Source organism: Hyperoodon ampullatus, assembly GCF_949752795.1.
Source record: "Hyperoodon ampullatus genome assembly, chromosome: 2".
NCBI lineage: Eukaryota > Metazoa > Chordata > Mammalia > Artiodactyla > Ziphiidae > Hyperoodon > Hyperoodon ampullatus.
In genome coordinates, this window is record NC_136915.1 from 34,207,304 (window position 1) to 34,235,195 (window position 27,892).

A 27,892-nucleotide genomic window follows, 5' to 3' on the forward strand; every position below is an offset into this window, starting at 1 on the left:
GGCTGGGGCATGCAGAGTCTGAGGGGCCTCTGAGCCCCTGAGGGGGGATGTTGAGGAGGCCACTGATGTACTGGTGTGCAGCCGAGGTGAGGAATGTGCTGGGCCTTGTGTGCAGATGATAATGAAGTGCTTGCCCAGTGGGGAGAGGAAAGAAGGAGAAGAGAAGATGGTCCAGAGCTGGGCTTTAAGGAACCTCAGCACTTCGTGGCTGGGTGGTCAGAGTTGAGCCAGCCAAGGAGGCAGAGAAGGAACAGCCAGACGGGTGGGAAAAAAGCAGGAGTGTGTGGGCTCAGTTTCCCCCACTGTCTGAGGCATTCCGACGGGGCACGGGCTGAGGCAAGACTCTGATTTTTTTGTGACTCCGTGACTCAGCCTTGTGCAAGAGAAACCTCTGCGAGAAATAGTTCAGGGAACATATGCACAGCCTGCCTCGGCCTGCTCCCCAGCTGGCCATGCTCTGACCCCCCAGCCCAGGTCTGACTCAACGCCCCCTTATCTTTCCTCCCCGGGGTGGAACCCCCCTCCCATCTCTGCTATCTCCAGCCACCAGCCCAACCTTTCCTTCTTAGCATCCCTTGGGGCACAATGGCTGCTGTTCCCTGGGGGCTGGCCTTCCGAGGGGCATTGTAGGGGCAGGCGGCTGGCACTGGCCGGGCCGAGAGACAGCTGGTATTGTGGTGCCCATAATTAATGAGACAGCTCTGGCAGCTGCTCCCCAGCCCAAGCCAGGGGCCTAGGCAAGCAGGAAGTAAAAATATTCCTGTCTTGGGAGGGTGCCTGGCCAGTGAGGTCAGCAGTGGGCCGTCCCTTAAGGACAAGAGGCACCCGAAGAAGGGTCCAGTTATTCCTCCTGCCCAGCACCTCCCATGCCTTCTTGCCCTCGCCGATCCCCCCCTCACAGTCCCTACCTGGCTCTTCTCTTTACCTGGGGGGAGAGGGACTGTCCTTCCTCTTGTCTGACCGTCATCCCTCCTGCCGCAGAGGAAACCCTGCAACTTCATGGATGCTGAGGGGTTGGTAGGTGATGCTATTTCCTCCCCTCGTCAATCCCGTAGGCAGTGACAGGCAGCTGGGAAGGAGGGGGTGGGGTTATTATTAGTAACAATGGTTCATTCAGTCAGTGTTCATTCCCCAGACGTTTGCAGAGCACCCGTCAGGTGCCAGAGGATACAGTGCTGACCAAGACACAGCTTACAGTCTAAGGAGAGAGAAAGACATGAATCAAATACACAATGAATAGATATTTATCAGCTGTGGTAACAGGAGATAACAGGAGTGTTTAAAGGGGGAACTTGGTCACTTTGTTATAAAGCAGAAACTAACACGCCATTGTAAAACAATTATACTCCAATAAAGATGTTATAAAAAAAGGGGGGGGGACTAGGTATTAAGTGCCTACTATGTGCCATGCACTGCACTTGGCATTTAATATACATTTGCCCATTTAGTCCTCACGACAGTCTGTTAGGTAAGTAGTGTTATGTCCATTTCACAGATGAGGAACCTGAGGCTCTGCACATTTACTTAATTTGCCCACGAGTAGGTGGCAAAGCTGGGATTGGAAACCCACTTCTACCTGATGACAAAAGTGCAGCTCTTAACTCCCATGCTCCAAGGCCTCTGGCTCTGATGCTGACTGTGCGTCACCTTGGGGCAGTCTTTTCTCTCCAGGCCTCCTTCTAGCCCTGCTGGTGGCTATGGAGTTGGAACTGGCCTCTGGCTCTGAGTACCCTCCAACTGGCCTGAGGACTGAGTTCTTTTGGGGGCAGAGGGCTGGTGGGGGGCTGAGAGGCCTCTCTGATGCCTTGTCCCCCCCAACCTCCTTCCCCTTTCTTCCACACCACCAGGCTGCATGGCGCCTGTACTCCACCGACACGAGCCGGGCCTACCTGACAGCCACTTGGTACTACTATGACAGCATCCTCCCGTCCTTCAGGTAGGTCCTACTGCAGGGGGAAGGGGAGGTGGGTGGCTGGTAGTAATGCCTCTTGGGGACAAATGGCTGGGACTCAACCCTGGAGGGGGGCAAAGGGGTGACAGCTCCCATGGGAGCATCTGGGGCTGGCTCTGTAGATCCTATGTCACCCAGAGCCTGGAACGTCCTCTCTACCACTCTGCTATGCCAGGGAATGCGGTGACACTGGACACAGGGTATGGGGTGGAACCCTGCCCTGCTGGCTGAGCCCTGGGTCCTGGGGTGTTGGCAGGCCACGTGCTCACCCAGAGTTGTTGCCACTCAGGGCAGTGGCCCAGGCAGCTCACTCCCCACAGTCTGAATTGGGGGCAGTGTTAGCTCTCGCCAGCCTGGCGTATTGCAGCTGGGTAGAGACAGCGTGGTGTGGGCAAGAACGTGTGTGCCATGTTGGGTACAAGCACCCACCCCAGCACCCCCATGCGTAACTGATTTTACTGTCCCAGGCAGCAGCCTTAGGGCCCAGAAGTGGGTTCGCCCCACTGGCCCAGGCTGGGGTAAGACTGCACGGGGGTGGCTCCACGCAGGGGATCATTAATAGCATCACCAAGGTTTGTGTGGCCAGGTGCCTGGCCAGGCCCTGAGGCAGGAATGAAGACCTTGGAGAGCGGCTCAGTCCCATGGGCAGGCGGGCAGTGAGCAAGGCAGGGCCAGGCTGCTGCGCTCAGCGTTTTTGCCGGTGCCTTTTTTGCCTCATTAGTTTTCCAAGAGCAGCTGTTGCGCGATCCCACTCACCCCTGCACCTGGCTGCCCCCATCCCCGCTCCCTCTCAGCCCCAGGAGCTTTCCAGGGGAGGAGCAGGAGAGAAGGGGCTGGGAAGGAGGGGCTCCCAGAATCACACTGGTTCCCCCCATCTCTCCACCTAGCAGAGGCAAGCTCCCACCTTAGAGACAGGGATGGTGGTTAGATTAGAAAGAGCCGTCCTTTCTAGAAGTAGTCCTAAGGACTCAAGGCCAGGCCTTGGGGAGTGGGGCAGGGGCTGGTTTGTTAGAAATATGACGTGTGTGATGGGGAAGGAAGATTTGGGGAGGTGGTCTTGGGTCCTCTGGAAAGAGGAACAGAGCTTGGTTTGGAAATTCTGGGTCCACTGATCCTCCTTTTCCCTGGACCTCAGTTTCCTCATCCGTACAATAGACGAAGAGGAGAAAGAGGGGAGATATCCTTCTTGGGTTATAGAAACAAGAAGGTTTGTTATAGAAACAAGAAAGCCTGAGAGTTAAGAAGCTGAGCCCTCATTCTAGTCTCCAAGAGCCCAGCGGCAAGAGTGAATGCTGCAGGAGGAGGAAGCTGGGCTGCCCTATCAAGTCTCTCTCCTCAGCCTCAGTTTCCCCCTAAAATCCAGTTGGATCTGGAGGGCGAGGATTTCAGGGCTGCCGCTGGCCTCCGGGTGGGCACAGCTCCACGTCCAGGAGCTCGGCTTGCTGAGCAGAGAGTGAGGTGGATTTGAGCTCGCACCTGCCCCCTTGGGAGGGTGCCCTCGAGTGGCGCCCATCCTGCACAGTCATACTTGGCACCCTTGAGGGTTTCCCAGGAGCTAAGTATAGAGAGAGAGGGAGGAAAGCTAGTCTCCCACCCCCACCCCTGCCCACGCGGGCCTGGGGTGTTTGCCGAGCACCTCCAGAGAGGCAGGGCCTGGCAAGATCTGTCAGGAGCTCAGTGCCCTCAGGTGAGGGGGCGGTGCCAAGGCCCTGCCTGCTGCTGACGGTGCCCTGTCCTGCAGAGAGCTGGCCCTCTTGTTTGAGCACGTACAACGGGCCCGCAATGGGGGCCTACGGCCCCTGGAGGTACGGCGGGCGCCAGTACCCGATGGAGCGCCCTCCCGTTACCCGCCCATTGCCACCTGCCACCGGCCGGGCAGCACCTCCTTCTGCCCTGGGGAAAGGTAGGGGCCCCCCGGGGCTGCCACTTCCTCTTGCTTCTCCTCCTCCTCTTCCATTCTCTGTCTCATCCTCTCTCAGACCTGCCTCCAGCCACTATGTGGGTGTCTGGGCCTGTGCTGGGGACTCCGAGGCCTTGTCATGAGGCCTGGACCAGTTGTCGTCAGAGGGTCTGACAGGTACAGAACGAGGGTCTCTCTGGAGAGGCCAGAGTGGACTCATCGTTTTGTCACCTTGGGTTCCAAGGGTCTGAGTGGGGGCGATGTCCACACCATCCTTTCCCATCACCTCCTCCATTCATTCCCTTGTCCTCTTTCTTTCTGTTTCCACGACCCCCTCACTCTTCCATCCCTGCACTCCCATCCCTCCCGGGAAGCTGGAGAGAGGAGGAGGCCGCTGGCCACAGGTGCTTACGGCTCAGGTAATCATGGACACCATACTGGGGTGTGAGGGCAGGGACCCCCCCCCAGCATGTTCCTCTAGAAGGGGCTTGACGCTGAACTCGCCTCTCGGGAACGAGATGCCACCTGGAAAGAGAGCTCTGTGACTAAGAACTGCCATAGGGCCTATGTAAACTCAACCAATGACTAATGCTCTTGTCTTGTGCAAGCCTTGTCCACAGCTTTGCTAATCCCAGAGGGTCCTCCTGGGATTCTCCCATAATGTCTTTCTTCCTTACAGAGGGACATTTTGCTGTCCCAACAGTCTCTTTCCCCTTGACCTGCCTCTCCCGGAGCTTTTGCATCTTGAAAGAAGAACAAAGAAAGAACAATGCTTACCCTCACGTAAATGTTCATAAATAGTGGAATTTCAGGCATATTTGGATAAGGGAGGCCCACTAACTCACAATATGGGAAAGCGGCTTCTCCTGTAGAGGTGTAGCTTTGAGGTCAAGGATTCAATCCCCCCGCCACCACAATCACCCCGTTGCCTACCCATCTCTTTGTTTTGTCTCATCTTTACATATCATCCCTGAATCAGGCAGGTGGACATCTGGGCCTTGAGCCTCAGGTGTGATTCTGAGTCCCAGGCCCAGAACAAGGGAGGGGAGAAGAGGTGAGCCACTCGGGGATCAGAAGGTGGAGGTGCAGTGAAAGCCTCTGCTGCCTGGTGCTGTGTGTCCTTGAGAAAGTCATCAAGCTACTCTGAGCCTCTGGGTTCTGGGCAGAAAATCAGCAATTTTTAGGCTGATCAGGGGCTCTGGGTTCTCTGGGTTTCTGGGCTAAAAGGGCCTGGGGAACAGGGAGGAGGGGGTTCTGGTGCAGAGGATGCTGGGAGCAGAATTCCTTTTCCGGTCTCAGTGAGGGCACTCCTGGCCAGGAGCTGAACAGGAAGTGGGTAGAGAGGGAGAGCCCCTCCTGGTCTCTGGGAGGAAGGGAAGCATGATTGGCCAGGGTAGGCTGGGAGTTCACTGGAAGAGGGTCCACGGTGCAGCCCCACTTGTATTCTTTGTCACTATCTGAATGTCCTACAGTGTTATCCCCACACCCACCCAACCATAGCTGACAGGTAGAAACTCAGAAGTTTTGGCATTTGGGCACCACGGCCTGCGCCAGGGCTCTCTGTAGCTTCAGTTCACTCTGGTCTCACTCTGCCTGAGTAGGGAGACACTGAAAATGGAGATTATCCTGGACTCCAGCACCGGTACCACCCCCCACAGCTGCTCTGGGTCTCTGGCCCCCCCGAGGCCTAGGAACAGATGACCGCCGAGAGCTGGGCCATCACTCCCAGCCTGTGTCTGTCTGCCCTGCAGTGTCTGTGTGGCTGGGGCTTACGGTGCTGGTGGTGGAGTGTCCCTTCTTCCCAGGGACGCCAGGGGGCTGAGCTGGGACTTCGAGGAGATCAGGCACCAGCCTCAGGCCAAATGGTCATATCCTTAATCTTGGCTCTCTGGGCCCTGTGGGGTGGGTGCCCAAGACAGGACCACCACCCCCCCCCACACACACCCCTGGTTGGCCACACCTTTAGTGGTGCTTGTGGGTGGATCCAGGCTGAGTACGTTCCCAGGGGTACACGGAGCAGGACTTCCTGAGCGGTGGCATTGCAGGGCCAGCACCTCTCTCTGTGGGTTTTGTGATGAGGTGCTAAGACAGTGGTTCTCAAAGCATGGTCCACTGACTCCCTGCATCCGCATCCCATGGGACATTTGTTCAAAATGCAGAGATACTGGACCTCTCCCCAAGCCCACGGAATGAGCATCTCCGGAGAAGAGGCACAGAACTCTGCATATTTAACGTGCTCCCCATGAGATCCTTATGCAAAGCTGGAGAACCTCTGCATTCTGGGCATGTGGGCTGGAGGATGATTTGAGCTGGGGGGTCCTTCTCTCCCACCAGCCACGGGAGGCCAGCCGCATCCTGGCAGCTCCCCATGCTCTGCCCACCTGCCTCCTTCCCACTAACCTCTGTTTGTGTCTTGTTCTCAACTTTCCAGCCAGATGTTTAGTAATAAACGGAGTTTCTTTCGGATCCACGCCAGCTGGAGACCGAGGTACCCCCTCGCCTTCTCCTGTTCCCGTTCCTCCTTGCCCCACCCATTTCTGGGGCTGGAGAGGCGGACAGGATGGGCCAGAGACAAGGTGCATGTGCCTGCCGCCTGCCATCTGCCTTGGGGCCCTGGTGAGCCCCTCGCCTTCCTGGGGATGCCTCTGCCAGGTCTGGTGCCCAGTCTGCCAGGTCTGGTGCCCAGTCTGCCAGGAGGGACACGTACAGGAGCCTTGGGATGAGTTCTGGCTCTGCCGCTGACCCCCCTGCGTGATCTTGGCCAAATTGCTTCCCTCCTCTGGACCTCGGTTTCCCATCTATGGAATGGGCAGATTGAACTAGAGGCTCTCTGAGGGTCCTTCCCACTCTGACTTTTGCCGGGTCTTTAGCTTCCTGGCTCCCCACTGACCACCTAGATCCTAGCAGATGCCTGAAGGAGCTGGGATTGGCACCTCCTTCGCTAACCCCAGAGCCCAGTTCTTTAGCTGCCTCATTTAGCCACTACATCCCTTGGTACGTGCCCTGTGCCAGGCCCTGCACTAGGAACACAATGATGAATAAAACATTGTGCCTAGAGAGTTGCAAAGAGTAACTGCTATTCTGTGTGGTGAGCACAAGTAAAGGCAGAAGCAGAGGGCCTGCGGAGCTTGGGTCAGGCATGTCACCCAGAGAAGGCCCCCAAAGGAGTGGGTGTGAGGGAGGGCCTTCCGGGCCAAGGAAGCGACGCGCACCAAGGGGAGGGGCTGAGAGAGAGCGCGGCTTTGGCAAAGAACAGGCAGCCCAGCGTGGAGGTCGGGAGCTGAGGCTGGGTCACGAAGAACCCAAGGGCCCCGTGTGAGCTTTATCCTGTTGGCACTGCCTGGCAGCTTGGGCTTACAGAGTCCTGGGTTTCCCAAAGTGCCTCAGGAGCCTCATGGATCAGGGGACCCGTGAGGAGGAGATGGGTGACGGAGCTCCTGGCTGCTCTACCAAGAAGCAGTGTTTCTTAGAAACGGGTTCTGGACCTGAGCCTGGCTAGGGGACCTCGGGCATAAGCCCTCTGTGCCTCCGTTTCCTCCCCTGTAAAATGCGGACAATCGTAGGGTCTGCTTCCATTCAAACTGTGCCTGGCTCAGAGGAAGTGCTATATAAACGTCGGCCTCATGCAGTTTGGTATGTTATGATATGAGCTTGGAAACCATGGCTGTAGGACACGGGCACATGCTGGAGGATAAAGCCGAGGAGTCTCTGGGTCAGATCTGCCCCTTTGCAAGATTCCTTGGGATGTGTGGGTGTGGTGGGCAGGAAGGGTGAGGCCAGGCAACAGCCACGTGCTGTTTCCCAGTCCTGAAGAGAGGGGCTGTATGCAGCACCAGAAGGGGTAGGCTGCCTCCCCCGACGCCTCCACCGCCGAGCTTGGCCTTCGGCAGGCAGATGGAGTCCTTAAAGAAATCCCCGTGGGAGTGAGCACAAGGGCTGGGTCCAGCAGAGCAGTCAGAGGGCAGCCAGTGCCCCGAGCTTACCCTCTCGCACAGGGAAGCCCCAGTCAAGCCCACACATCTGTCCCCCAGACACCAACAGACGCTGCAATCAGTTTCTCACTGGCACCATTGATGTTTTGGGTCAGAAAATTCTTTATTGTTGGGGGCTGTCACATGCATTGTGCAGCATGTTTAGCTGCGTTCCTGGCCTCTACCTAGATGCTAGGAGCACCCCCAGAGTGACAACCTAAAATGTCTCCAGCCAAATGTCCCCTGGTGAGCAAAACAGCCCCCACCTGAGTATCACTGCCCGAGACCCTATCCTGGCGGCTTGTCCCAGAGAAAGAACATAGTCTCTGCAGTCACAGAAAACTGGTTTCCAGGCCTCGTTCCATCCAGAGGAGCTCTATGACCTGGAAGCCGAGTCACCCCCTTCCATATCTGTAAAATAAGGGTGGTAACTCTGGAGCCCGCCACCTGAAGTGGCCGAGAGCTGAAAAGGCTCAGGCAGTCAGAGTGGACCTTGTGTGTTCTGAGGAGCCGGGGAGGGAAGGAGCTCTTTCGATGTCCACTGTGTGCCAGGTTTCTTTCCATTTTCTTTGAGCTTTTAGGCTCCAAAGAGGCTGACATGAGCCATTTTCTGGGCGCTGCCCAAGGAGCTGGAATCCAGGGCCGCCCCTGGGAAAACAGTGCCTTGTTACCTTGAAGAGGAGCCCAGGGTCTCTGGCTGGCTGGAAGGTTACAGAACCCCACAAACCACGCTGGAAGCTCCTTCAACCATCACAGAATCAGAGCTGGAGAGGGACCTTTCAAGACCTCTAGGGCAAGCCCCCACCCCCTTCCTTTATCAGTCCTGCTGAGTGCAAACTCAGTCTTGCTCGCACGGTTCTCGTGACAGGGAGGTCACCCCCTTCCCCCAGAACGCCACTGGAGTGATGTGCCGGTCACAGAGGTCCAGAGTTCTGGGCCCTTGGCTGAGTGTCAGGGCCTTCTCCACCCCCCTCTCTTCCTTTGCCCCTTGGAAGAGGGGAGGACAGAAGGAGGGGCTGCACGGACGGGGTTGGGGGGTGCCTGCCAGCATGAAGAGAGCCTGAAGTAACCGCTCTGTGGAGGAAAGTTTGGGAGAGCCAACCTCAAACTTTGGTTGGAATCTTTGGGATGTGCTGAGGGGATCCTGGGCCAGCAAACAGCATGCTGGATTGCAGGGGCCGCCCTGTCCTTCTCTTCTGATATCTTCAGGGCTCCCATCCTTGACCTGTAACCTCTCCCCTCTGGGCAGAGGTTCCTACCCCTAAGGATGGCCCTACATCCCAGTTGCCTTCCTGAAGGCACCTGCTGAAGGTGCCCCTGGTTTCGAGGTCTCCCTCACCTCAGCACCTTGGCCCTATACTCTGTCCCCCAGCCCTGGGCCCATCTCAGAATTCCTCCCAGACTGGCTGGTGCTCTCCTGAGCCAGGGCCCTGGACATCTGGGGTGGAAGGGCCCCATACGTGTCTGAAGGGGGCCCTTCAAGTGGCAAGCCACAGCAGGGAGGCAGTGGTGACACCACAGGCCATGGGATGGGGATGTTTGCATAGGTCCTATTCAGACAGCGACAACGTGGTCCTTGAACCTCTTGGACACAGAGTTACTCTACCAGGTATTGGTTAAGCGGGGAACCTGAGGCCTCCCCTCACCTGTCTTCCTCCAAGATTTGGGGAATGGGTGAGGAGTTCGGGTGCGGGAAGGGAAGTCTGAGTACACACACAGATATGCACGCATGTGTTCACATATACCCAGAGATGTAGATGCTGGTGAACTGCAGACTCAGGAGGCTGGGGGGGTCACATGAGCAGGTCGTCAGTCTGGGTGGGCAGAGCTCAGGCAGGGGAGACCACAGAAGAACAGGTTATAGACCTTCACTAGGAGGAGGGGCACTAGGCATGGCCTGGGCATAATTGTGGGCCCATGCCGGGCCTAGAACCCCAGCAGGCCAGTGCACTGCACACCTCCAGGGGCACCATTCTCACTGAAGTCTGAGTGATGGAGACTTTGGAATTTTGCAGTGCACTGCCTGTACAACTCTATCAGGTCCTAAAGCCCTGACCTGACCAGTGTGGGGTCAGATAGCTCCAGCGGTGGGCAAAGGAGGAAAATATAAATTGACACATGTATACACATGCCAACGTAGGTAAACTCACTGGCACCTGTGTGCATGCAAGCACACACCCTACACATGCACATGCCCTCAACTCCACGCAGCCCGCCCCTGTGTACAGGGAGGAGCTGGGGGCCTAACTCAGTGTGCGTGGCCAGGTGAGCTTCTCCATCCCTCAGCAGCCTGTCTGTCCCCAAAGGGGTCACCACCTCCAGCCCCCCACCTGCCTGGGCCAGGCCCAGCTCCCCAGTCCCCCTGTCTGTCTCTGACTCCCTTCTTGGGTTTCTGTCACTTTCCACTCTGACATCTGTCTCCTGTGCACCCCTTATCTGTCTGGGCAACAAGGGGTGGGAGGTTGGAGTGGGGAGGGGAGTTGTTCAGACCGACCCTGGATCAGCTTCTCATAGGAGTCAGGGGCCCCCTCACCACACCGTTGTCCCATCCCAGGAAGTCTCCCCTTGGTGGAGAATCAGCCCCAGTAGCTGCCCCCAAGCCCTAAGTCATCAGTGTCCCCACTCGCACCGGCCTCCAGCTCCGGCTAACTCGGCTCTCTCCCCCACCCGACCTGCTGTGCCAGCAGCCGGATGGGTATCAAAGACCGCATCCGCATAGGCAGCTCCCAGCGGCGGACAGGCCCCTCCAAGCAGCACCTAGCACCTCCACCGATGGCCACTTCCCCGAGCGGCGAGCAGGTGGGGGAAGCCAGCAGCCCCACCAAGGTGCAGAAGAGCTGGAGCTTCAATGACCGCACCCGCTTCCGGGCCTCCCTGAGACTCAAACCCCGTGCCTCCACTGAGGGTGAGCCCCTGCGGGTCTGGGGCCAGGACCTGCTGAGGGTGGCAGGGTGGACACAGAGTCTGGGCTGGGGGTGGAAATAACTTGGTTCTAGCCCCAGCTTTGCGGCAGATTGACAATCTTTGGGCACCAGTCTTCTGGTCTGTAAAATGGGTATCATAATACCTGCTTTGCTGATGCTCCAGACAGTTTGAGAATCAGAGGAGAATGTAGAGGTGGCATTTGGTAGTGGTTAGGAGCACAGACTTTAGAGCCAGGCTGCCTGGGTTTGAATCCTGGCTTTGTCACTTATCTTGGGCAGGTAACCTAATCTCCCTGGGCCTCATTTTCCACATCTATAAAATGGGGACAAGAAGCATATCTACTTCATAGGATTGTTGTGAGGATTAAATGAGATTATCCAGAGTAGGTGAACAGAAGAGTTCTGGAATATAGTAAGTGCCCAAGAAAAGCTAGAAGTATTATAAACATGCTCTGGAAGGAGCAGGAAGCCATCCTTGCTGAACTGAGCCCTGTGTACAGCCCCATGCTGGATTATCTCGTTTACTTCTCTCAACCCTGGGAAGTAGGGTCTGTCTCTATCCCCATTTTATGGATGTGGAGACTGAGCTCTCTCAGCTAGTGAGTGGTAGAGCTGGTATCCTCAACCACGTCTGTCCAGCTCCATGGCCCACACTCCCCACCCTGGCCCTCTTCGCCAGCCAGGCCTGGGTATGTGAGGCTGTGAACCTGGCGGGGTTGCTTTTAACTGGTTAGAGAGGTCACTTTTTTGGGTTCGAGCTCTGCTCCTGACTTGCACCGTGACCTAGGTAGGATACTGCCCCTTTCTGTGCTTCTGTGTCTTCTTCTGGAAAACAAGAGGGTTGGACCAAGTCCCCTGGAAGACTTCTCCCAGCTTTGACCTGCTTCAGGGCCCAGGGTGGGAAAAGGAGTTGGAGGAGTAGACAAGATGGAGGTCGGGGACGGGAACCTCGGAGGGAGGGGACCCAGCCATGCTGCCTCTGTCCGTGCTGTATCAGCCCCCAACATGCTGCTGGCTAACCACTCGGACAGCCCTTTCCTGGAAAGTTACAGAACCCCACAAACCAGTCTTTGGGAGGTGCTGGAAGTTTGGGCATGGCTGGTGCCCGGGGCCTCCTCTTCCCTGCCAAGAAGCTGCCTGGCCTCCTGCCCCTCCTGCCTCTGTGAGGCCAGGATAGCATTACCTGTCTGTGCAGTGCAGGGCACCAGCCTCGGAGAAGCTGTTTCTCTCATGGGGGTGGGAGGGAGCATGACTTGGTTTAGGGGCTTCGTCAGTAGCAGAGCTGGGGGTGGGACCCAGTCCCTTGATTCGCTCCTGGCTGAAGGATGAGGCTGTGTGCGCAGTTATGTGCAGAGACCTCAAGCCCCTTGTATTGGGCGCTCGCTGGCCTGCGTGGTGGGACAGGTGGGACTTCCTCTAGGGCTGTGTGCAGTTTACCCTGGGCCAGACCAGATGTGCCCTAAAGCAGCTCCTGCCCACCAGCCACCAGGCAGATGTTTACAGGGGGCAGATGGGCATGCAGCAAACTGAGGTTTTCACTCTGGGTAGGACAGCCGGGGGGGCCGGAACCTGGTCTGCTCTGTGCCCCCAGGAAGGTTCTGGGCCCTTCCTGAGGCTCTGTCTCCCTCTCCATACCTCTAAGGGTGGTGGTAGGGGTTGGAAATGGCCCCTTCTGCTGCCACCACCTGTCCCCCTACCCCTGACTTTTCAGAGGGCCCTTCGGAGGAAGTGGCAGAGGAGAAGAGCTACCAGTGTGAACTCACAGTGGACGACGTCATGCCTGCTGTGAAGATGGTCATCCGCTCTGTCAGGTGAGACTGAGGCTGGAGGTGGGCCACCCACTGCTGCTCCCCATCTGGGGCCTGCCCTCATGGCCAGGCCTGGTCTAGCTCCCAGCACGCCAGCTGCTGCCTGCCTGGTACCCTCAGTGGAAGGCGGGTGGGGTGGAGAGGTGGCATATGGTTCCCAGCAGGGTTTGCGTAGACTCATCGTGTCTGGACGGCTGGCCGGGTGGGGCAGTGGGCACCGCTGCCCATCATGGTCCCTCTGCTCACACCTGCGGTGTCCTCTCTGCTTCTCTCCCCTTCCTCTCTCTTACTTTATGTCAGGCTCTCTTCTCTTTATTTCTCCCTCCCTAGCTGGTATCGGCATCTGCCTGTTTCTCCCTGGGTCTCTGTCTTACATGCAGTTTTGCTGCATCTCTGTGTCTCAGTCTCATCCTCCTCTTGCCTCTGTGACTCAGACTTACTGTCTCTCCTTGGGTGTCTTGACCTCTGCCTGTCTGTTTTCCCCAGGACTTCCTCCAGAGCAGTGTTTTTCAAACCACAGGTCACAACAGTTTGAAATCAACTTAGTGAAATCAATTTAGTGGGCCATGGTCAACATTTAAAAAAAAAGAATAGAAAGTATCAGAGTGCATCCCTCATAGTAAGAATAAAAACGTTTATGAAACTTCTATTTCAGTTGTGTGTGTGCATGTGTGTGTGTGTGTGTGTGTGTGTGTGTGTGTATACTAGCTTCTGTAAACTATATTTCTTATGGTGGGTCTTGGTCAAAAAGTTTGAAGGCCCCTGCCCTACTGGCTTTACTGGCTGTCTCCCTCAACAATTCAGGGGCGGCCAGAGTCTCCTGAGCCCTTTAGCCATACAGCCAGGGATCTGGCCCCAAGCTCCTTGGAATGGAGCTCTGGCCTAGTCTCTGTCTCCACCCTGCCGCTCCAGCTTCACCCCTAGGCCTTCTAGACTCACCCCCTCTCCTCCCTGCCTCATGCACCTGCCTAACCCTTTTAAATCAGAGTCAGCTGGACACCCTCCTCCCAGAGAGTCTGAGGCCTCTCCCCACCTGCTTTTTACACATCCTGTCTCTCCCCTCCAAGTACCCAGCTTCCGGAACACAACGCCTGAGCTGCCCTCTGGCTCAGGTCAGCTCTCTTTGACGCCTCACACCCCGCATGCCCCAATCCTGTTCCTCCTCCCATGTCCCCATGTCAGGCAGTGGCACCGCCATCCACCTGGTGCCCAAGCCACGGGAGTCATGCTGGACTGAGACTCAGAAGCCTTTCAGTCCTCTCTCCTGCACTGCTCAGAGCTGTCCTGTGTCTCCACCCCACTGCCCTCTCCCAGCTCTTCCCCTGCAGTGGGTCTTCCCACCCGGGACTCTGCCCGTCCGGGGCATCCTCCACACAGGCGTGCAGAGGATGGTTATGCTGAAGCAGAGGAAGCCACACGGCCGTCCCCACTGCCCCGACCTCCCAGGGCCCAGTCGCTGCTGGGGATTCAAAGCTCTTCAGAGTACCCCCCAGGGCCCCGCCACACATACACACACCTCCCCTGCCTCCCATGGATTAACCCTTTTCCTTCACATCCTGTTCCAGCTACTCTGAACTGACTCTCACTCACACATCTCCTTGCCTGTCTGTGTCCAGAAAGCCTCCCTTCACTCCCCTCCTCTTGCCCTGGGACTGCACAGTATCACTCTTAAGACTTGTCCCCTGACCTCCCCACCCAAGCTGTCCCTTCTCATGGTCCCCAGTCCTCTTTCTCCATTCCTTGACATGACCCTTGTCACCCCATAGTTGTCTGTGTCCTCTCCGTCTCCCACCCCAGACCAGTGTTCCTGAGGCCAGGGATTGGATCTGATGCCCTTTTGCGTGCCCAGGGTCCAGCACAGCATTGCTAACAGGCATATGCAAAAATGTCTTCCCCTAAGCTGTCATCAGCAACAGTGTTCACAGATAGATGCCTACCTTGTGTCCCACCCAGCAGAGAGAAACCAGGCCCAGTCCCTGCCCTCCCAGGTGACTGCAGATACAGGCACATTAAAGAATACCAAACAAACTTAGGGGGCCGGGGCAGGAGCACGGTGGGTAGGTAGGCAGGCTGGACACCCAGCAGTGGCTGTTTGCGGTGGCCCAAGCAGGAGCTGCCCTCGTGCTGGACAAGGTAGCAAAGGACAGACAGGGGGCTGGAAAAGAATCCCTGTTCTCTGAGACCCCCTCCCCCGACAGGATCCTGAAGTTCCTGGTAGCCAAAAGGAAATTCAAGGAGACGCTACGACCATACGACGTGAAGGACGTCATCGAGCAGTACTCAGCAGGGCACCTGGACATGCTGGGCCGGATCAAGAGTCTGCAGGCCCGGTGGGTGAGCCGGCCGCCGACGGGGGAGGGGGGCAGGGCGGCCGCGGCACCAACCCCCGCACAAGGTCCGCAGGAGCCTCTATGCCGGCGCCCGAACGGAGCACCGAGCGCCCCCTAGGGGCCGCTTCGGGAGCTGGAGTTTCTGGCCTGCAGCGCGCTGCAGCCAGAGCCCGCACCTGTTATTGAACCTGAAGAAACGCCAAGCCGCAGGTCCTCCCTGCGAACCCTACTGACCTGCTTGCCTCGGGAACGTCTTTAGATGACTGTTTTCTGGTCCTGAAGTAACAGGCTTAAGATAATCAGTGACTTCCCATCTCCTAAGGGAATAGGCAAATTGTCCTCAATGCTGCTCACCTCTTCCCTCTGGAATCCTCCAGCACCTCTTCTCTCCACCCAGCTTATAGGTAGATTCTCACACCAAGACCCCGACCACCTACAACTCGCCCTTTTCCTCTTGTGGCTTGCATTCTCACTGCCCATTCATTTGTTCTCTCAAGAAATAGTTATTGGGTATTTATTTGTTACTTACCAGACAGTGGGGATATGGTAGAAAGCAAATGGCTCCTCCCTCATGGAGCTTTCATGCCAGCGGAAGGAGAACAGATGATAGTAAGTGAAACTAGAATATGTCAGATGATGATAAAGGCTAAGGAGAAAAATAAGGGTTAGGGTGTTGGGATTTGTGATTTTTAAATAGGCGAGAAGGTGACATTTGAGAAAAAAAAAATTGAAGGTGAGGCAAACAGTCCCATGGTTGTTGTTTAAATAGAGAGTTTCCAGAGGTAACAGCAAGTGCAAAGGGTTTGAGATGGGCAGGTGCCTGGGGTGATGATTTAGGAACAGTAAGCAGGCCAGTGCGCCTGTCCTGGCATGAGGGAAGCAGGAGATGAGGTTAGAAAGCTGATGGCACTTAGACTATATAAAGCCCTGTAGGCCACTGCAAAGATGTTGGCGTTCATCAGAGTAAGATGCAAGCATTGGAGGGCCTTGAGCAAAGGACTGATGAAATCTGAGGTATATTTTAAAAGGATCACCCTGGATGCTATGTTGAGAATGGCCTATAAGGGGCTAGGGTGGAAGCAGGGAAACCAGTGAGGGAGCTACTTCAGACATCCAGGCAAGAGATGATGGGGACTTGGACCAGGTGGCAGCAGTTGAGGTGGGGAGAAATGGTAATATTCTCGATATATTTTGAAGGTAGAGCTGACAGGGTTTTTGGACGGGGTGTAAGAGAAAAAAAGAGAGAGAGAGGGAGAGAATCAAGGATAAAGCCAAGGTTTGGGCTTGAGCAAGAGGAAAAAAGTTGCTGTTTACTGACATGGGGGAGGTCAATGAGTGGAGCAAGTTTTTTTTTTTTTTTTCGGTACGTGGGCCTCTCACTGTTGTGGCCTCTCCCGTTGCGGAGCACAGGCCCCGGACGCGCAGGCCCAGAGGCCATGGCTCACGGGCCCAGCCACTCCGCGGCATGTGGGATCTTCCCGGACCGGGGCACGAACCCGTGTCCCCTGCATCGGCAGGCGGACTCTCAACCACTGCACCACCAGGGAAGCCCGAGTGGAGCAAGTTTTGATCAGGAAAGTTGGGACATGTTGGGTTTGTGATGCCCATCAGACATCTAAATGGAGCGTTGATCTGGCGGAGGAGTGTGGAGTTCGGAGGAGAGGTGTAGGCTGGATATACAGATTTGGTGTTAACAGTGTATAGAGGAATTGAAAATCTGGAACTGAAGACATCAGTTAGCGAGTGAGAGTAAATAGAAAAAAAGAAGTCCCAGGAATGAGCCTTGGGTCCTGCAATGTTTAGAGGTTGTGGAGATAAAGGAGGAACCAGCAAAGGAGACTAAGAAGGAGCAGGAGGAGGAGAACTGGGCAAGGCTGATGTTTGGGAGTCCAGATGAAGAACATGCAGGAAGAAGGGGTGATCAGATGTGCTGAGCACTGCTAACAGGGCAAGTATAATGAGAATCAAATTTAACAACGTGGAGGTCATTTGGGAACTTTACAACAGTAGTTTTGGTGAAATGGTGGGAATGAAAGCCTGATTGGGGAGGTTTTGGAGAGGAAGGAAGGAGAGAAATTGAAGAGAGCGGGTAGAGATAACACTTTCAAGAATTTTGCTATGAAGAGGAGTAGAAAAATAACGTGCATCCAGCTCCAGCCTTGTCCCCCTTATAACTCACATTTCCCCTTTTGTCTCTCCCTCTACCCAGTCCACCGTTGCCTGCCTGTCCTCCCATCAGGCAGCTGTTTTACTTGTCATGCTTGCGTGTGGTGCCTTTGCTCGCCTGGTTGGAAAACCCTCAAAGCAGCGGCCGGGTACCTCCGTTTAACTCGGCCTCCATTTGGCAGATCAAACTGGCCCCTCCCTCAGATTGCCTGCTCTCACCTTGCAGGATGTCTCTCTCCCCTTTCAGCAGGCAAACTCGAATTCTTGTAGGAGAGAGTTGTGGCGAATGCCTGGGCCCTTTGACAGTTCCCTTTCCCCACAGGGTGGACCAGATTGTCGGCCGGGGCCCCGGGGACCGGAAGGCCCGGGAGAAGGGCGACAAAGGGCCCTCCGACACGGAGGCGGTGGATGAAATCAGTATGATGGGACGCGTGGTCAAGGTGGAGAAGCAGGTGAGTGTCGGAGGGAGTTTCGCTGGTGTGGTGGAGCTAGTCGTCGACCGAGAAGCTCTGGAAGGCCCCCGGGTCAAGCCCGAGGGGAGGGTGCGTTTCTCAGAGCAGCCCAGAGCACCCGCGGGGCAGGCATCCCCTGCCCGACCGACCCCGCCCCACAGATAAGCCCCGCCTCCCAGGAGGCCCGCCCACTCCTGCTAAACGACCCCGATAAACCCACCCTCTCCGGCCAAGCCCCGCCCTAGGATGCTAGCGTCTCAGATGAGCCCGTCGAAGTCCCACCTACTTCATTTGACCCCCTCCTCACTTGTCTCTGTCGGTCACCCGGACTATCCCAACCAATCACAACTAAATTTCGTTCGTGGGGGGCGGGGCGGTGAGTAAACCCCAGGTTCCCAGCTTCGTTCCGCCCTCCGGCCAAGCTCCGCCTTTCCTGTCGCACCCCCTCCCGGAGGAGCCGCGTCTCCCAGATGTGACCCTCCCCGGGCAAGCCCCGCCTCCCAGCCGCGTCCCGCCCCCAAGTCCCGCCTCCAGTCCCGGCCAGGCCCCGCTTCCAGCCGCGCCCCGCCCCCAGGTGCAGTCCATCGAGCACAAGCTGGACCTGCTGTTGGGCTTCTACTCGCGCTGCCTGCGCTCTGGCACCTCGGCCAGCCTGGGCACCGTGCAAGTGCCGCTCTTCGACCCCGACATCACCTCCGACTACCACAGCCCTGTGGACCACGAGGACATCTCCGTCTCCGCACAGACGCTCAGCATCTCCCGCTCGGTCAGCACCAACATGGACTGAGGGGCTTCTCAGGGGCGGGGTAGCACACGGCCAGCCTCCTCGGCCTGGCGCTCGGACCCAACCTCTGAGGCCTCCGGACTCCTCTCTTACTTGAACTCGCTCCCTCGTGGGGAGAGAGGCCACACGCAGTATTGAGCTGCCTGGGTGGGCGAGATACCCAATGTGGGTGCCAGCGACCCGCCCCACCTCAGGAGCGTGAGATGCCAGGCCGCACGGAGGGCAGCAGCGGCGGCTGTCCCGCGGCCTCTGGGCCCCCCAGTGCCCTGCCCGTTCCATCAAGGCCCGACACGGCCCGCCGGGCAAGGGCACTGCTCCGGGAGTGGGATCGGGGCGCTAGGGCCCTGGGCCCTGACTCAGCTTCCAGCTATGCAAGGTGAGGTCTTTGGCCCGCCCTTTGGACAGAGCAGGGAAGCCTTCCCGCCAAGTCCCCGCCCCACTTGGGGGTGGGCCCACGGTGCCCACACAGGTACCCACAAGCACAGGACCCTGCCGCAAGGCAGGTGGGCACCATATATGCAAACTATGTTAAATATGCAACTTTGGGGACCCCCATGGGGTCCCTCTGCCCCTCCCCCACTGGGAGATGGGCCCCCAGCAGTAGCTGGTCTCAGGCTGCTTGGCTATGACCCCCATCCCTGTTCTTTGGCTTATCAACTGCTCACCTCCCAGCATGGGGCCTGTTTCTCCCTTGCCTCCCAAAGGGCAGTGTCTGGGCCTTTCTTCCCATTTTCAGGTGTCCCCTCCCAGGGGCTCCCTCTTCCTGCCAATGTTCACTCCCCTCTGGCTCTAGACACCTTTGACAGCACAAGTTTCTGTGTTCTCCCCCCAACCTCCCATAGACAATGCTCCCACGGTCACACAAACATGTCCCTACAGTTTCCCCAGACATGCAGGAAGTCTCTCACACTCGCGCTGACACACACAATCACCCACACTTGGAGACTTGAGCACAGAGCCACTCAGCCTTTCCTGGGCCTCTGCAGCTGAGGCCAGTGGACTGGCCTTGCAGGGCAATGTCCACTCCTACCAACTACATCCAGGCAGGAGAGGGAGCTCTGACGTGACTCCAGGTCTCTAGAACTTTACCAGCTCCCCTTTCTCAAGAAGATCTACACCTCACGGGTCCAGGAGCCCTAACTGCTGCCTCTGCCTGCCCCCGAGGGCCCTCCTTAGCGTCCCCACAGCACAACTCAGGCCTAGGCCTCTGGGGCCTGGACAGCACTGGAAAGACCACAGGCCCTTCTGCAGGGTGGTTATCAGGCCCACTTCCATCTAGGCTTGCCCTCTTCCTAGTACTCCCAGAGAGAATAATAAGCCATCTAGCGAGTACCATCTGTCAGGCACCAACTGTGCATATGGCGCTCACGTGCACTGTTTCCCCTCCTTCCATACTCCACTTCTCACTTCAGTTGGCAGCCCCCATACCGCATAAGCCCCTATCCACTCCAGGCCCCCAGCACCTCTTTGGTATCCCTACCCCTTTGTCCCTCTTCTGCAAAGCCAGTGCAGGTGGCAGGAGGGTGATGGGTAGTGGACCAATGGTGACCCTTTGTGGAGGGCACCAGGGAATAAGGGGCTCAGGCCCAGCTGCCTGCATCTCATGACTGGGGACCTGCATGCACCAGCACCAGGGCTGGGGTTGGATCTTGCTCAGCCCCATGGTGCCCAGCCTCTGCCCCCACGTAGCCTCTGCATGTGACCGTCATGCCCTGGATGGAGCCTATCCTGGCTCACCTCACCTGCACTGCACTGTCCCCAGAGAGCCACACCTCCGCCCCCTGAGAGACAGAGCTGTGGAGAGGGGCAGGAGAATGGGATTACCCTATGACCAAAGGAGACTTGGGAAGAAGCCCTTCCTGCTTCCACGATCAAGGTTCCCCACCAACCCGGTTCTCGGATATGCAAGTACCTCACTTTGTTAACTTATTAACTTATTGATTTCATTAAAGTTTTCAGCAGGAGGTGGTTGGTCTTGGTTGTTCAGTGCCTGTGGCATGGGGCATCTGGTCTGGGGGTGGGGATAAGGAGATTTGGAAGGCAGCTATGCTCACCACTATACCACCAACGCTGCACAGGAGGACGAGGAGATTTGGATTAATCAGGACTCTTTTGGTTGTAAACAACAGAAATGCAACACCATATGCCTTAAGTGGAAGGAAGGAAGGAAGGAAGGGGAGGGAGGGAGAAATTTATTGGCTCAGAAAACTAAAAAGTCCAGGGGATAGATTTGGCTTCATGCACAGCTAGATCTAGGTGCTTAAATGTGTCAGGGATCTCTCTTCTGTCTCAGCTCTCCTCTTAGGCAGGCTGACCTCTCAAGATGACCCCTGGCACTTCCAAATTTACTTTCTTTTGGTTTAGTGCCCCAGTGAAAAGTGAGTACCACTTTTCTAATAGTTTGTATCAGTCAGGGTCCAGTCAGAAAAACAGAAACTACACTAGGTTTTTCAACACAAAGACTTTACTATAGGGAATGGGTTACACTGATGCAGGTGGACTGTAAGAACAAACAGAAACACTGCAGGAAGCAGCTCCCACTCCTAAGGCAGGAGTACAGGGAAGAGGTTGGGACTAACAGAACCTACAGGCTTGATAGGGGGAACCCTAAAGTGCTAGGGCTCAGAGGTCTGGAGAGGGGGTGCTGTCTGGCTGATGCTAGTACCTCCTAGGGGACACAGTGAAGCTTGTCTGGGAGTACAGAAAAGTAGCCGACGGCTGGGAGCAGCTGTGGCTACCAGGCTGTTGCCGATGAGGTTAGTAAGCAAAGGAAGAAGGAAAATCTCCACTCCTTCTGCCTTCCAGTGTTTCCCCAGTGCCCCTTGTTGTCAAAACTAGCTGACAAAGCTGATGTGGTTTGCAGAGTCCCAGCTCCAGCTTCACAGAGCAGAGTACAGAAGGCTGAATCTGGAATGAAAAGACAGTAGCTTCATAACTGGCACCACCCACCCCTTTGGACACTCAGTATCCACACACATCAATCCACACGTTTGAAACGTCCATCTAACAACTATCCTGCATACAAATGAAGAGACTCTAACTCACTCCCTGGAAATGAGAAAAACAAGTAGTCCCAACATCCAATAGATGTATCCAGCTCCAGGAGTTAGTCACTGAATCCATTAGAGTGATATTAATTACTCTAATTCAGTCACAGTTGCACCTGCAACTGAAGAGTAAAGTTAGCAATTGCTTACAATCTTAAAATAATAAGGGAAAAGGAGAGGGGAGGGAAAAAAAGCACTTAATATCACATGCACACACACGCACACACGTGCGCACACACACACACACACACACACACACACACCAAGCAAAGAAGAACATATGCCTAGCTGCAGTAGACCTCCTTCTGGTAACTGATCACAGTGTCATGGTTGTTAGATGCATAGATACATAGATAGATACATAGAAACATTCAATTGAGTAGATGTTTCTCTTTATATATTATATATATTTCACTAATTGAGTGAATATGTGTATATATGTGTATATATATATATATATGTATATATATATATATATATATATATATATATATGGACTTCTTTCTTCCACTGTCCTTCTATGTTCCCTTTGCCCTCACAAGGATCTCAGCTAGTTGGAGTTTGTTACATGGTGGAGTGACCCAAATAATCATTCCTGAAGGGTCTGAAGCTTCAGTGGTCCTGCACAGTTTTGGGTGCCATAGCTTTTTTTTTATTTCTATTTTTTTTAATTTTTGGCTGTGTTTCGTTTCTGTGCAAGGGCTTTCTCTAGTTGCAGCGAGCGGGGGCCATTCTTCACCGCGGTGCGTGGGCCTCTCACTATCGCGGCCTCTCGTTGCGGAGCACAGGCTCCAGACGCGCAGGCTCAGTAGTTGTGGCTCACGGGCCCAGGTGCTCCGCGGCATGTGGGATCCTCCCAGACCAGGGCTCGAACCCATATCCCCTGCATTGGCAGGCAGATTCTCAACCACTGCGCCACCAGGGAAGCCCCTCCCTTTTTTTAAATTGAAGTACAGTTGATTTACAGTGTTGTGTTAATTTCTGCTATACAGCAAAGTGATTCAGTTATACATATTTTATATATATATATATATATATATATATATATTTTAAAATATTCTTCTCCATTATGGTTTATCTCAGGATATTGAACATAGTTCCCTGTGCTACACAGTAGGACCTGCTGTTTATCCATTCTATATATAATAGTTTTCATCTGCTAATCCCAAACTCCCAATTCATTCCTCCCCCACGTCCCTCCCCACCCCACCTTGGCAACCACAAGCCTGTTCTCTATGTCTGTGAGTCTGTTTTGTAGATAAGGTCATTTTAGATTCCACATATAAGTGGTATCATATGGTATTTGTCTTCCTTTTTCTGACTCACCTCACTTAGTATGATAATCTGTAGATCCATCCATGTAGCTGCAAATGGCATTATTTCACTCTTTTTTATGGCTGAGTAGTATTCCATTGTATATATGTACCATATCTTCTTTATCAGTTCATCTGTCGGCGAACATTTAGGTTGTTTCCATGTCTTGGCTATTGTGAATAGTGCTGTTATGAACATAGAGGTGCATGTATCTTTTTGAATTATAGTTTGCCCAGGAGTGGGATTGCTGGTAGATCCACACTTCTTGTCATCTCTCAATCCAGGCAAAGTGGGTGACCCAATGTACTGAAGGGTGAGTAGGATTTAGCCAGGCATGGGAACAGGGATGGTGAATGTTCCAGCTAGAGGGCATAGCACGTGTAAAAGTCCAGCAGCACCAGTAAGTGTGATACATGAGTGGGGAAGAAAGAGATCCCTGGCTGGGCCCAGAGGGAAAGGGAGAGAGTGGTGCAAGATGAGACTTGAGAATGAGACAGGAGTCAAGGTTTATAGGATCCACAAATCATTCCAAAGAGATAGGACTTAAACATGAGGGCAATGGGGAGTCAGTCAAAGATTTTGACCAGGGATCAAACAAGGATAGACTTGCATTTTAGAAAGTTTTCTTCCCAGGGTGAAGGATGGATTTGAGAAAGTAAGCCTGGCTGCAGAGAGACCAGTTAGGAGACTGCTGTAGTAATCTGAGCACGAGATGCTGGTCATCTAGACAAGTCCCATGGCATTTCACTAATTGAATAAATGTGTGTGAAGCACCTGCTGTATGTCAGACCCTGGCTCAGCACAATGCACAGGATGATCAGACGCAGGAGACCCAGTTATGGCCCCGAGGTCATCCAGCCCCTGGAGGAAACAGATGCACAATTACCCAATGCACACGCCACTCTTTATCTTCTAAGTTTGTCTGGCTCAGCAAGGAGGGTTTGCAGGTGGCTATGGGAGTCCCCAAACTGTCATCAAATATGGCCTGAGAGCAGATATGATTTTAGCTGGTGTGTCACTCATCTATTGCTAGGTAACAACTCACCCTACACCTCAGTAGCTCAAAACAACAACTATTTTATTTAGTCTTGATTCTGTGGGTCAGCAATTTGAGCTGGTCTCAAATTCTGAGCAGTTCTGCTGGTGCTGCTTTTTTTTTTTCCAATCTCGAAGCTCCTCTCCGTTTATTTAATCTGTCAAGGTTTCACTCAGCCAGCCCTAACTTGACGAGCTCCACAGAACAGAGAAAAATCGTATTTCCTCTCGAGCGAATCATTCATTTCACACAGCCCAGCTGCTACCTCAGAGCCTTCCCCAAAGGCATGGACAGACGTGAAGCACCCTTTCCTCTCCTGTGGATGGGTTTTCCACCACTGTAAAGTGCCTAGTGACGGGCTAGGAACTTTGGGAGGAAGAAAGTGCTGAATCCACAGGCTTTGTCTTCAAAGGATCTGACACGATGGGAGGGTGACAGGTTTGGGGGGAGCTGGTTCCTCTCTCCTTAAGAAGCATTAGAAGGGAATTCCCTGGTGGTCTAGTGGTTAGGACTCTGCGCTCTCACTGCCGAGGGCCAGGTCTGATCCCTGGTCTGGGAACTAGGATCTCACAATCCTGGTGCTGGCAACGGCAGGGAGCTGCTACCTCCCCTGGGCCTGACGGGATGAAGGGACAGGGTCGCTACCAGAACCCCAGATGGTAGCTGTAGGGAAAGAGCTGCCAGCAGGAGCTGTGGCCTTCAGCAGACTGCAGCTCCAGCCAAAGTGGCCTGGCCAGGAGGGATCCCAGGTGATATATATCTTACCTCACTTTCTGCCTTGTTTTCTTGTATGTGTTATAGTTTTTACACTCTTGCAGATCAAAGAAAACCATGCCACATAGTTCCCAATTTGGATAACTTATTTCATGTACTTTGGATGGTTCCAGTTGTTGAAACATGTTCTTATTTTCCATCTGAGAGGGACGTCTCTTTCCCTTCCACACCTCTTATGTGCAAGAGGGTCCTGAAAGCTGCTACCTGCTGTATTAGTTTGCTGGGGCTGCCATCAAAAATGTTGCAGACAGTGGAGCCTTAAACAACAGAAATTTATTTCCTCACAATTCTGGAGGCTGAAAGTTCAAGATAAAGGCGTCAGAGGGTTGGCTGCATTCTGAGGCCTCTCTTCTTGGCTTGTAGATGGACTTCTTTTTCCGGTTTCCTCACGTGATCGTGTCTCTCTGCATGTGTGTGTGTCTGATCTTCCTCTCTCTCTTTCTGTGTCCTATTTTTCTCTTCTCATAAGGAAAGCAGTCATAATAGACTAAGGCCCACCCTAACAATCTCATGTTAACTTAATCGCCTCTTTAAAAGCCCTATCTTGGGGACTTCTCTGGTGGTCCAGTGGTTGAGAATCCCTCTTGCAATGCAGGGGACGCCGGTTCAATCCTTGGTCGGGGAACTAAGATCCCACATGTCGAGGGGCAACTGAGCCCACGTGCCGCAACTAGAGAGCCCGCGAGCCTCAATGAAAGATCCAGCGTGTAGCAACGAAGACCTGACTCAACCGGGGGAAAAAAAAAAAAAAAAAAAAAAGCCCTATCTTCAAATACAGTCACATTTTGAGGTACTGGGGATTAGGGCTTCACCATATGAATTTGGGGTGGGGTCACAATTCAGTCCATAATACCTGGAGTGGGGGTTTGACCCACCTACCTGGCCCCCTTTCTGCTCAAGGTACACAGAGCTGAGGATCTACTCTGGGGCTTGCCCCTTCCCAGCTGGACAGATCCAGACACATGTCTAGACATCATGGAACCCAGTGGTTTGGAAACCTTTTTTTTTTTTTTTTTTTTTTTTTTTTTTTTTTTTTTTTTTTTTTTTTTTGCGGTACGCGGGCCTCTCACTGTTGTGGCCTCTCCCGTTGCGGAGCACAGGCTCTGGATGCGCAGGCTCAGCGGCCATGGCTCACGGGCCCAGCCGCTCCGCGGCATATGGGATCCTCCCAGACCGGGGCACGAACCCGTATCCCCTGCATCAGCAGGCGGACTCTCAACCACTGCGCCACCAGGGAGGCCCGGAAACCTTTTTTTTAAGCCGCAGAACTTTTGCTACAACATAACCTTATATGGGACCCTAATATATAGGATAAAATCAGTGCAACCAAAAAATGGGGACCTCTCAGATATGGCCCCAATTCTCCCCTCACACACACATTGAGCATGTGCCCAGCATTTTGTTGCAGTCAAAATAAATCAGATCCGTCTCCAAGATGCAGTCTTTTTTTTTTTTTTTTTTTTTTTTGCAGTATGTGGGCCTCTCACTGCCGTGACGTCTCCCGTCGCGGAGCACAGGCTCCGGACGCGCAGGCTCAGTGGTCATGGCCCACGGGCCCAGCCGCTCCGCAGCATGTGGGATCCTCCCAGACCGGGGCACGAACCCGCGTCCCCTGCATCGGCAGGCGGACTCCCAACCACTGTGCCACCAGGGAAGCCCCCATGGAAGCCCCCATGGAAGCCCCCATGGAAGCCCCCAAGATGCATTCTTTAACTATTATAGAAGACGGTTTTATTTGTCCCAAAGGCTTCCTGCCTCATCATCGCCATGGCTACCTTTGGGTGGAGTATACTTCCCTACCTGTCTTTTTTTTTTTTGCGGTACGCGGGCCTCTCACTGTTGTGGCCTCTCCCGTTGTGTAGCACAGGCTCCGGATGCGCAGGCTCAGCGGCCATGGCTCACGGGCCTAGCCACTCCGCGGCATGTGGGATCTTCCCAGACCGGGGCACGAACCCGTGTCCCCTGCATCGGCAGGCGGACTCTCAACCACTGTGCCACCAGGGAAGCCCTCCCTACCTGTCTTAAAATGGCTTTCCTACAAACAGATTCTGAGACAGAGAGTGGTGTACAGAAGGTTTATCAGGGAGTGTTCTTAGGAGATTCATCTGAAGGATGTCAGGAAAGCAGGACCAGGCAGAGGGAGAAGCTGATAACGCAATGTGATTTCTGCTGAGGCATCTGCGGATCTTCAGGAGTTCCAGGGCTCAGAGTTGTGCCAAACTGAGGGAGAGAGGCAGGCCTTCGTTTCCATGCATCAGCCAATCACTGGTCATGAGCCTCTGCGAGGGGCGTGGCTTTAGATGAGGCAGTTCCCAGGGATTGACAGTTGTAAGCCAGCAGTGGCAACTCCCAGCAGCTGGGGAATGAGTGCATAGTCCCTGAAGGGGGGATCTGAGCACCACAGCCTCCACTCTACCATCCCATTGACCTTGGGCTTGGCCATGGGATTTCCTCTGGCCAATGGAATGCTGGGAGAAAGGACAGTGTGCTTGTTCCAAGGTAAGGCCAAAAGAGGCCTGGTGAGTTCTGCCAGACCTTCTGGTGCTTCCTTCCTCCACCATGAGAAGACTCAGATAGCTGTTGTTCCTTCATTCTGGGTCCAGAATGCAGACTCTTGGAACAGACCTGAGCCAGATTCAAAGTCAGGAGTCCAGCCTGGTCCACCAAGCGTCAGCTAAACTTCAGTTGATCTAAGGCTCAGGAGTGTGAATTAATCTCTGATTTTGTAGGCCCTTGAGATTTGGGGGTTGCTTGTTTCACAGCATTATCACAGCAAGACCTGATTAATACAGCTGGCGAGGTGGATTTTACAGGAAGCTATGCTGTGGAAGGTTTACATTGCCCATCACAAAGCAGAATGTTATTTATACTCTCCTCTAACATCTTTGTTTTTGTCCCAAATGGCTTCTCTGGGCACCAGACACCTCCTCTTCTCTTTCTCTTTTTCCTACACAGCCTCTAAAGTGGATAGGAGACATGGAGGATTTCCTGGAAGAAAGTGGGGAGATTGCTGGAGAACAGATACCCTGGGAGGAGGATCCTGAGGCCCGAGATGCAGGCTTCTCTGCCTGCTCAGAACCGGGGTGGGGTGTGCACTTACCTCCTACCCTCACTCCCACTAGACTCCCCATAGCTCCTCTCCTGGATCTTATGACCCCCTTCCCCGCCTCTCCTTCCCCAGGTGTCACTTCAGCTCCTGGAGGGCAAGAAGCACACCTGCTTCTCATCTCCGGTCATCACAAGGTGATTAAGAAATGCTGGTTGGCAGGAAGGGAGGGAAGCAGGGTCACCTGGGATCGATCATCTTTCCCGTGGGAATCCTCCTAGCCCCTGTTATGTGTCCCCATGGCCACAAGGCGTCAGTAAAGACCTTGGCTTGGGGTTGCAGTGCCAGTCTGGAGCCAGGAGGGAGGCTGGACTTTTGGGACCAGGGCA

At 54.5% G+C, this 27,892-nt stretch overlaps 1 protein-coding gene across 4 annotated transcripts in view; it reads left to right on the forward strand.

Annotated features, from left to right (window-relative positions):
* Positions 1 to 18,289, forward strand: part of KCNQ4 (potassium voltage-gated channel subfamily Q member 4) — a gene marked incomplete at both ends in the record, with an annotated part of 53,777 nt that extends 35,488 nt beyond the window's left edge. For 2 of the 4 annotated variants that reach the window (XM_079697780.1, XM_079697781.1), the window contains 6 exons: positions 1,848 to 1,936; positions 10,507 to 10,727; positions 12,458 to 12,557; positions 14,753 to 14,884; positions 17,373 to 17,502; positions 18,077 to 18,289. In XM_079697780.1, the coding sequence (XP_079553906.1) occupies positions 1,848 to 1,936; positions 10,507 to 10,727; positions 12,458 to 12,557; positions 14,753 to 14,884; positions 17,373 to 17,502; positions 18,077 to 18,289 (885 nt within the window). Of the gene's footprint in view, positions 1 to 1,847; positions 1,937 to 3,692; positions 3,855 to 6,282; positions 6,340 to 10,506; positions 10,728 to 12,457; positions 12,558 to 14,752; positions 14,885 to 17,372; positions 17,503 to 18,076 lie in introns of all 4 variants that reach the window. The other 2 variants (XM_079697778.1, XM_079697779.1) reach the window with 2 other exon arrangements.
* Between the last annotated feature and the right edge of the window lie 9,603 nt (positions 18,290 to 27,892).